The sequence below is a fragment of the Perna viridis genome, chromosome 9 (genome assembly GCF_037379345.1).
Source record: "Perna viridis isolate PV_CMFRI_1.1 ecotype Kerala chromosome 9, ASM3737934v1, whole genome shotgun sequence".
Classification (NCBI taxonomy): domain Eukaryota; kingdom Metazoa; phylum Mollusca; class Bivalvia; order Mytilida; family Mytilidae; genus Perna; species Perna viridis.
The window spans coordinates 533,910-544,600 of NC_142453.1; the positions used below are offsets into that span (position 1 = coordinate 533,910).

Sequence of the window (10,691 nt, forward strand, 5' to 3'; positions counted from 1 at the left end):
TGAACTGAAAAGCTTCTTATTAGTGGTTCACGATCCTTGCTCCATTCACGACCAAGCTGTACTATTTAAGTTATATCATCAATCTGTTTACGCTCATTTCCCTCTCTTGACAGTTGATAGTGTGAAGCGGTGTACATACGTAGTTTACCTATAAAAAGTAAAAGAAATAGGAGTCATATAATGTTAATACAATGTAACTATAATCCTATCCATGTTGGTGGAAAATAGTCTATATAGTTGTCACTAAAAGCTTTTCGGCATTGGATGCCAATATCAACAGAGTACTTAGCCTCCAGAGTTAACCACCCAGGCCACCAACTAAAGCTTCTAATTGTTATTATATCTGGCCGTAAAGGGTTACAGTAGCAAGTTCAACAGATGCTGAGTTGTCATGAATATACTCTACGATGATGACCTTTGGCATATTCTGTTGTTGAGTCCGTTTGTATCGACAAGAAAAATCGTATTATCATATTTGCTTATGTAATAGTTGACTGTAAATACTGTTTTGCTGCCAAATTATAACCAATTATAATTATATTATAATTATAATAGTTTTTTTGACGATCACCACGTTGCACAGGTACACAAAGGTATACGTTGTCTAATTAGTTATAATTCTATATTTGTAATTAACATATTTTCCTAAAAATATTTTCGACTGCTATTTTATGTGGCTGCGACTGAAATGTGTCTTGTTCTCTAATTAAAAAAAAACACTGATAATATTGTAAAAAGTTCTGTAAACTAACTGAAGACACAGGTTCAAAATCAAGGAGAGATTTTTCAAACATTGCACTATGTTTTACATTTGAACAATACTTAGATACCGGGATACCTTGAGGTACAACAGAAGTGTTGAATGTTTTATAAAGATATCCATACCTTTGGTGATTGCGATTGACGTCCTTAAAACGGTGGGTAGATAGAAAAAGATTTGTTTAATTGTTTTGTAATTTTCCAAGGATACACTATTAGATGATTATTTTCTTCTGACCATGCACAAAATTCAAAGATCAGCACAATCATTATTAATCCACACCAATAATAACTCTGTAGGCTAAAAATAAGAAAATAAAAAAGACTATTGAGTAGTAGTGAATTACGAAGCGAGCTAACTTTTTTCAAACATATCTAAAATAATTTCTTGATGTCTTTAAAATTAGCTGATTTATGAAAGAGTAATCAAGGGAACCAAGGTTATCGCGGTAATCAAAAGAATATAATTCAGGGACAAAGACCAGACATGGAAAACAGACATACACAACAAAGAACATAAAGTAACTAAAATCGTACATAAAAAGTAATAAAAGTAAATGAGCAACTCGGACTCCACTAAAAACTGGGAGCATGGACCAGGTGCACCGGTAGGGTAATCGTCCTCTGCTTTTCTAGAAACACCTGCCGAGTTGCTCATAAAAAGTAAAGTCCGGTGTAGACAAACGAGGGGAGGAAAACTATGAAAATACGACATCTTGCATAACAGGTAAGCATTGAATACATACCCCAAATGAATATAAAAAAAGTACTTCAGAGATCCAGAAATTATTTTCGTATGATACGTTATTCAGTTATATCTTCAGTGACTTGCCCCATGTTTGAAAAGTTCCGGGCATGTGAAAGTGATTTACTAAGTTGTTTAGTAGTTTTTATATAATAAATAATCGGATTAAATTGATTCTTCTCTGTTGACCATACCCTGAATTCCAGGACGAATACTATTGTTTAAAGACCACAACAAGCAGCATGTGATATAAAACACACAACAAATAATAAGAGACATATTGCAATTATGTATTTAACAGCTTACAAAACAAGAAACAAACAAAAAATTCCAGGAATCAGAACATTTTATAAGAGAAACAACAATAAACAACCACACAGTTCAGTATATAGAGCTTCCGGCCCTAATTCACAGGAAACGCGCAGTAATTCAGATCGTTCTGAAAATTCGTTCAGGAGGGAGGAAGGACCTGATCTTTTTTAAAAAGTTGTTCCAGGAACGGGGGAGTTAGGCTATTATTTTTTACCTACAATTTATCACACAGGTATACAAAATAGAGAATTTATGAAATAATAAAGTGGATGAGAATAATACCAGGATATATTCGTTGTCTCTTTCTTGTACCTTTATCCCACTATAACTTATGATAAGGGTCATTCCCTCTTTGGATCGGCCTTTGCCTGACTATTCTTGTCCATGTCATTTTAAAGTGAATCAGAAATGCTTTAAGCATGTGTATAATAGGTACACGTTTACGCGTAAATTCCGACCTCAAATGACCTTTCTTATCACGTTCTATTAATGGCGTCTCACAATATAATAACAATGGACTATACACCAATTATTCTTATATTCTTTGTATACTGCTTTGGTAAGTCTAAATACTTGTGGTATTTTCTTGGATTCTTGGACTCGTCTGAAGCCCAGTCGAGGTACTTTTTAACTCGATGTTTATTCTAGGCATCTATGTCATCAGTTTATTGATAAGTCTTTGAAAGTCTTACGGAGTTTCCTAGAATATCTTGGGCGGTCTTTCATTCCAAAATCAGGGATAGAATGTTCTTATGCAGACGAGTATTTGTTCAATTATTTAGCCCATTTGGAGTTCAGTACCTCACTTAGATTTAAATAACCGATTTTATGAAAGATTTTACTTTCTAATCTACCACTAACAATTGAAAAAGTTAAGCATGAAAAGTTACTATCGTTAAACAGTTCACACTCTAAATTCAATTGAAGTTCCAAGGTAAATATTTTCAGATAAGACCCATGCAGTCGTACCTGTTCTCCGTTATGTATTTTTAATATAAGTATTGGACTATTGCGCAGTATGAACTATTGACAACTTTTACTGACTATCACTTTACCTTTTAGAGCTATCATGTTCAGCTGACTGTACTGGAAAACCAAACGGCAGATATCAAATAGACTGCGAGTCTTACTACGTCTGTGCCAACGGAACATCTCAAGTTCACAACTGCCCAACACCTCCTGCAGAAAACATTGTCTTCAATAATGTGTCAAAAATATGTGACAAGTAAGAATTAACCTTGAACGCATCATTGAAGTTGTATTTTTAAAGCCTAGAGTAACTCATTCAGTAAGATCTACTGTATTATTTTAGTTACTTTACGTTCTTTGTCGTGTTCATCTGTTTTCCATGCCTGGTCGTTGTCCCTTGATTACATTCTTTTGATTTCCGCTAGAATCTTGGTTACTTTGGTTACTCTTTGTAAATATCCTCTTGCTCTATGTGGACACCTGATTCGGAAATAAAAGATGCATTATGTTATATTATACTTTTCTTGAACAAATGAGTTCTGATCAATACGTACATTTTCCACCGTAGGCCTAGTAACGTAGGACCATCTTGTAGTAATTTCCATTACGACTGTACTAATAAAGGCGACGGGGATTATGCCGATACTAACTCACATTGCCAGCGGTTTGCTGTTTGTTATAATGGAAAGTTACAGGGATTTCAGCACTGTGCTGGTGGTAAGTACAATACCTTTGTTTCAAATCATATTTATGATGCTTTTATTGCATTATCGAACTAGGGGCGAATGTTTTAGACTCTAGTCACCTAAAACCAACACACCCCATGATTTTACTGACGTTGAGAGTAAAGTCGTGGGAGTTAAAACAAATAGACGATACATGTACGAAACAAGAAAAGACAGAAAAGTCAGCACAAATCATACAAAAGATCTAAAACGCAGCGACCTCCTCTAAAACGATTACATTGAATATATGCATCTGTGTATTATATGTTCATTGACTTGCATTTCTATATTGTTTAATGACAACAAGTGGAAATATAAAGTTATTGTTGAATTTTTATTTAATCTTTTTTTTCAGATTTGGTTTTTGATGAAATAAATCAAACGTGTAATTGGAAGGAAAACGTTGCTCCACCATGCGGAACCAAAGTTTAAGACAATTTGTTAAAACAGATCATCATTTCAGTGAAAAGTTTGAAACTTCATTATGTTCTTTCATAGATAATAAGCAAAAAATTAAAATATCAACAATCACTGGCAATTAAAGCAAAGATACACACACAAACACACACACACGTACAGTGTTTATCTAAAATGATGTTATGTGGTCAATGATTCTTTTTCCAAAATGAAAAGCAAGCAAGATTTTTCAAGTGAAGTCAAATTAAGAATACAAAATGTTAAATAAAAAAGAATACATAACCCAACAAAGAAAAACACAAGCGTCTATATTGTAATAAATTCTCAAAATGTGATCAAACTTGGACTCAATTCCTCGATCGTAATAATTCTTAAAACGAAGACTAAAAGCGGTAGCTCAATGAAAAAAATTAGTATCCAAGAAAAAAACTTTAAATGTATACACTTTTCTTTTGGCATTCTTAACAACTTAAATTAAAACCAAATTTTAAACGGATATAGTCTATATTAAATGACGGAGTAGATAATTAGGTGGTACCAAGACAAGCCTTTCATGGGACATACTGTTTTTTTGACATACTGCTTTGTGTCACGTCGAAAAATCTACATGTTGATATTTATAGTTTAAATCTTTGAGCATCGCTACACACGACAGTTATCAAGATATTGAGCAAACTGTTGGTATAATGAATCCCATCAATCGTAAAAAGAACAAAACAATTGGACCAAATACAAAAAAGCGGTGAATGTAGGAGAAATCAAGGGAACCAAGATTATAGCGGTAATCAAAAGAATGTAATCAAAGGACAAAGACCAGACATGGAAAACAGACATACACAAAAAAGAACATAAAGTAACTAAATCATTCATACAAAGTAACAAAAAGAAATGAGCAACTCGAAGTCCACTAAAAACTGCGAGCATGGACCAGGTGCACCGGTAGGGTAAGCGCCCTCTGCTTTTCTAGAAACACCCGCCAAGTTGCTCATAAAAAGTAAAGTCCGGGGTAGACAAACGAGGAAAGGAAAACTATGATCCGTTGAATAAATCAGTTTTCATGGTGCTGATGGATACACCATAACGATCCACGAGTTCATGATGACGATCATAAAACTTCTGTAGTGACGACTTCAATCTTGTAGCAACATAACCCTGTTCCAGAAGCCTATTTGTTAGAGTTCTAGCGCGATACAAAAAGTCTGGGTAGTTTCGGCAAGCTCTGGCATAACGTATGAGTTGTGAGAAGAACACTCCATACGCAGGTGTTGAAGGGATGTTGCCACAGATGAAAGGAAAGTTGACAACATTGAATGAAAAGTCATCACGTTTGTCGTAAAGTTTGGTCAATAGTTTTCCTTTACCGTCGAGTCCTAAGTGTAGGTCAAGATATGAGGCTGACTTCACAGTGTCAGTAATATTCTTTATCTCAAGTTCTTTGAGGGTAGATGCGATGTATCAAATCCTCGAAATTAGGATTGTTTAAAGATAATACGTCGTCTATATAGCGGAAACTGAGATTAAAGGATCTAGCCAAACGATATTCTTTCTTTCTGATCAGTTTTTTGTTTTTTTTAGTTTTCTAGTTTTTTGGTTTTTGTTTTGTTTTGTTTTTGTTTTGTTTTGTTTTGTTTTGTTTGTTTTTGGTTTTTGCTTTGTTTTTTTTTGTGAGAGTCTGTCTGTATTCATCTGAGACGAGACGCCATCAGTTGCATTTTATCATCAATTTTAGTTAAAAAGGAACCATGTGGATATTAACAATATAATTAAGCTGGATCAAGAAATATATTTCACCAAAAATGTTTGGAATTGATACATTATTAACCAATGGAAAGTACAGACGGAAAACAGAGGCTGATTCAACAACCAATCAACGCTAACAATCCTAGAAACAGCTATTGTTGTGGTGACATTGAAAGCTAGGTGAATGTGTTTAGATAATGTTGTCCTTATGCCAAAAAAGATAGGTCACCATAAATATACTTCAGATCCATGGGTGGCCATGAGTTGACATTTTTTATCCCAGTGGGTTCGTTGTCTCTTTAACATATTCACCATTTCCATTCTCGTTACGCGTATACATATATGATAGCAAATACACAAATACCAATCATATATTTGGCAAATTTCGATATGGTAGCTATACATGTGTTTCAAGAGGTAACCTATCACTAGTATAAATCAAATATATAAGATTTAAATCCAAAATTATTGTATATAAGAAGTACTCAAAACCAAAACCATCTAAATAGGAAACCAAATCCTTCACTTAGAGGTTCCACCATGTACAATACAAGGAATGAAGCCTCAGTGTTTAGCTACTTTGAAATTTTGATATTTTAATAAAAATCTGATATAATTCGGGGTCAGACAAGACTGACTCATGGGTTGGTGAATACTCTTGGAGACCTTTGGTCCACCAGCAAATAACGGAGTGAAATGGGATGGTGCTTCGGAAGCTCAGCATGTCCCACTCCATTGAAGTAAACATCCTCGCGTTTGTCACATAGGTTTCCATTTCATATGTGAGATTAATATTAAAAGGAGATTATTTATATATGATACTAGATTTCTACAACGGAAACTAAAATTAAGGGACTGAGCTAATCACTCCTATTTTTCAGTTGTAGTCCCTGTAAAATATAGAACCATATAATTTATAGAGTGGGTCACTATTTGTTCCCATATTTATTTTAATGATCCGACTAATCACCTGTCCTCCAATCTCGGCAAATATATATTGTCAACCATACATCGGAGTAGAAGTTCTTGTAAAAAATCAATTTCACAATCCACATCTTCAGTTTTTATATGTAATCTATATTCGGTTCGCTACATTGTGGGATTAGACCGGCCTTGGTTCCTGTGTTTCACATTCAGGCCATGTACAGGTAGATAGGACAAAAGTAGTCTCTATATAAGGACAATATCGTATAACATTACTCCTGTTTCTAGAATTTCATGGATGATTTGACATGCCACTTGAGAACACATCGAGAAAATGTGTGATGAAAGTTTACATTTCGGTATTTGCTTTACAAGATTAACGCTTACCCTACCTATGATTACTCTTTTGACCAAAACTGAAAGCAAAAAATGCATTAAAACAAATCATGATCAAACTAAAATACAACAAAACAAAACACATAAATTTTTATACATTTTCTTTCCATAAAACATTGGTTCTCTAAAGATATCTATGTTTTGGTCATATATATTTTATCCTGTTGAGTGAGTTCCACACGGAGGTGCCACATTCGCTGGCCAGTTACAAATCTGCTGAGATGGATCGAATACCAGTCCTTCAAGATAGAGAAAATTGTTGCATGGTTCTTCAATAACAAATATCTTTATGCTTTAAGATTTTTACTTTTTTTCTTGTCCGATACCCTTCCTTACAATTAACGTTTTCTCCTAGATGTTGTCCGAGTTACTTGATTACCTCTTTTGTCCTAATAGTAAGATGTTGTCCGAGTTACGTGATTACCTCTTTTGTCCTAGTAGTAGATGTTGTCCGACTTGATTACCTATTTTGGTTGTTGTTTTGCTGATATTATTATTTTTTTCACTTCTTTTTAAACTTTTGATGTCTCGATTGGACAGTAACGTCAAGCTTATGTTCAGGGGTGACATTTTACTAATTTTTTACTCAATTTTACTGCCTTTTTTAGCACACGGAACACGTTCTAACAATGTGATTCAAAGTTGGCACAAAAATAATAGAGCGCTATCATAGTTCATTTATATTCATTACAGTAATTTTAAGTTAGTTTACTGTCATTACAGTAATTATAAGTTAGTTAACTTTCATTACAGTAATTAGAAATAAATTTACCGTCATTAAATTTTTTAGAAGTTAGTTTTGCAGTAATTTTGTAAGTAAATGTACCCTCAATACAGTGATTGTAAATTTATTTACTCCATTGCAGTGATTGTAAGTTAGTTCACCCTCATTACAGAGATTGTAAGTTTGTTTACCTTCATCAAAGTGAGTGTAAGTTAGTTTACCTTCATAACAGCAATTGTAAATTATGTTACATTCATTATAGTAATTGTAAGTTAATTTACCCTAATTACACGTGTTGTGCTGATTGAAAGTTAGTTTACCTTCTTTACAGTAATGGTAAGTTTGTTTACCTTAATTACTTGAATTGTAAGTTTGTTTACCTGCATTACAGTGATTGTGACCAAAGAACACTCCTCCGCTACAGGTGTAATATGATTTACAGTTATTGAACATATCTGGGTACCTTCCGTCAGGGGTATTTGTGCAATCTTCTATCTGGCCGCAAGGCAAGCCAACATTTGCAGGGCTAGAATATGAAAAGAAAGTAATGCTGCGATTGAAAAATAGAGATACTACTATACTCAATTTTACACATTATTAATGAGTGTATATAACAAGTTTTAAAATACATTTTCATTGCATGACAGGACGACTACATAAATTAAAAGACGCAATTAGCACAGAGAAAGTTCAGGCTATGTATTTATTGGATATTAATCAAAGATATTTTAATAATTCTAATGCATAAAAAAGTAAAGTACAAAACAAGAATTTTAAATTTTTGAACCTCCTATTTGTTCAATTTTTAAATAAAATTTGTGCAAAATGTTAGCAAAATAAAGCAAATGATTACTTTTCCAAAGACCTACAATCGTTAGTAGTAATATTAAGGTATTATACATACTCATCGCACTTTTTCGTAACGTTGTTGTAGACTGTATTGGTATTAGGTGGATCAGGACAATTGATAATCGTAGCCACACCTCCTACACATGACAGGTAAGATCGACATCCTATTTCATAGTTACCATCAGCTTTATCAGAACAGTCTCCTGTCAGGCCTTAATAAAAAGCATATTAAAAATTATCTCATACATTTATCGTCATAGAGCACGGGAAACGTTATTGCTAGATCAATCTACATAAATACGAGTACGAGGTCACCAAAAATAGAAAATCCCCAAACGATGCAGAGCCGGGAACACCAAAACAAGAGGAAATCTCCAATCTTAACAAGGCCATAAACACTTAAAGGACAACAGACAACTGTGAACGAATGGTAAAATACAAAGTACTACAAAAGTTAAAAAAACAACAAAAAGATATTTCGGATATATTTTGCCATTTCTGCATACTTTATTTACATCTTTATAATATGTGATGTAAACACCTGATGACACTCCTGTTTCTAAGGGAGTTCATAATGCCATTTCTTTGGTTTTTTGTGTTATGTCTTGTTTTCAATATCTTGAGTTTTATATGTAATATGTTTTATTCAGTACGCTACATTATGTATGTAGATCGTCTTTGTTTCCTGTTTTCATGTCCGGGCCATGCTTATTTTTGAATTCTGGTATATTTGAATTATTCCAATGCTGACGCTTCGGTATTTTTTTTGCCGATATTTAGTGACATCGTTTCCTTCTTTCTTCCACTACTGAAGCTTCACCATTTTTTGCCGACATTTTCACTATGATGTATCAATTTAAACGTAGATAAACTGACTTACCGGATGCTAAACAGATAGACAGCAGTAAAAATACGAAAACAGTAAACGATGACATTGTTCTTCACGAGCTGCGTTCTTATCTCCTTTGAAAGTCATAATTTATGTCATAGTAAGAGTTAAACCAGAACTATGTGTTATAATAGTGCACTTATCTTGGCTACAGTGCAAATATGTAAAATCATGGTATTGTTAGGGTCAAAGATCTATCGTTAGTAAATTGTGACAAGTCATAAATAGTTCATAATATCGGCAAAATATATTATACCGAGGCATAAAAAGAGATATCAGAATTCAAAGATATGGCGAAGAACACGTACTATCTACATACACAATGTAGAAAACAAAGGTGACTTTAGATGCTCTGGAAATGGAAGCATGTCCTCTTTCGCAGCAGTCAGACGTCATTTATCCCTTTGCAGGTCAGTAGATCTGCCTAAGGTGGATTTAGATCGTTTGAAACAAGTGTTCCAAATTTTGGAGAAAATTTACTCATATATATTTTTTGCATAAGGCTAGTCGGTGCCTAAGTCGTGAAATCTTAAGATAGCTTTTCTCGCATCTGTACAATAAAAATTTCATACTGGACATCAACCACACTAAACTTATTAAGTGATGATAACAAAAAAAGGCTGAACAACCCCTGTCTGTCTTTGAATCTTATTTGAGAGTATCCTTCCTCTACTTGGAAGTCAGTGTACAAATCAGTTCTAAAAAGATTTTAGATATTTTGATTGGCATAAATAATATCTCAAAGCAGTATTAGTTTTGTTTGGAGTCTACATCATTACCAAACAATAACCATCAGAACACAATAGTAATGACTATATGTTTAGATGTGAATTATCCACTTTTTTTTGGCGTCAGAAAATTTACATTCTGAAAATGTAACAGTCCTTTTACAAAACCAAGATTACCATAATATTTACGATACATATATATTTTCTCCAATGATAGCTACATCAATTGGTGGAAATTTAGACACCGTAAAAGAGCTGCCTTAATATCATGCTGATCCTAACTTTGGTCACAGAATTAGGTGAACTATATGAGGTAATCGCAGTGTATTACATGTTTTATAGCCCCCTTTTTAACGTTTGAAATTTCCGATTAGTGTCGCTTTTATATACTGCTCTGCCAAGGAGATACATTACATTTAGTTAGAATTCTGCTAATGTGTGGAACTGATCATTGCAAAATCGGGCTATCGGAGAAGGATCTAGAATTTCCAATAATGTTGGCTTCCTGTCTGCA

At 33.7% G+C, this 10,691-nt stretch overlaps 2 protein-coding genes and 1 long non-coding RNA gene across 4 annotated transcripts; 1 reads left to right on the plus strand and 2 right to left on the minus strand.

Moving 5' to 3' along the window:
- On the minus strand, positions 1-2,208 carry LOC148606002 (uncharacterized). 2 transcript variants are annotated; one of them, XR_015915447.1, is made up of 3 exons: positions 2,099-2,208; positions 886-1,060; positions 1-148 (listed from the first exon to the last, which is right to left on the minus strand). It is a non-coding gene; the product is annotated as an uncharacterized LOC148606002 (long non-coding RNA). The 2 variants fall into 2 exon arrangements; XR_015915448.1 differs by lacking the exon at positions 2,099-2,208 and adding an exon at positions 1,811-1,895.
- A 9-nt stretch (positions 2,209-2,217) lies between these two features.
- Positions 2,218-3,992, plus strand: LOC148606003 (uncharacterized). Its single transcript, XM_088546738.1, has 4 exons — positions 2,218-2,375; positions 2,879-3,041; positions 3,354-3,502; positions 3,866-3,992. The coding sequence occupies exons 1-4, from the start codon at positions 2,306-2,308 to the stop codon at positions 3,940-3,942; spliced, it is 459 nt and encodes a 152-aa protein (XP_088402864.1). The 5' UTR covers positions 2,218-2,305; the 3' UTR covers positions 3,943-3,992.
- Positions 3,993-7,071: 3,079 nt separating this feature from the next.
- Positions 7,072-9,577, minus strand: LOC148606004 (chondroitin proteoglycan-2-like). The gene is made up of 4 exons (XM_088545020.1): positions 9,441-9,577; positions 8,616-8,772; positions 8,092-8,237; positions 7,072-7,226 (listed from the first exon to the last, which is right to left on the minus strand). The coding sequence occupies exons 1-4, from the start codon at positions 9,493-9,495 to the stop codon at positions 7,144-7,146; spliced, it is 441 nt and encodes a 146-aa protein (XP_088401146.1). The 5' UTR covers positions 9,496-9,577; the 3' UTR covers positions 7,072-7,143.
- Positions 9,578-10,691: the final 1,114 nt, after the last annotated feature.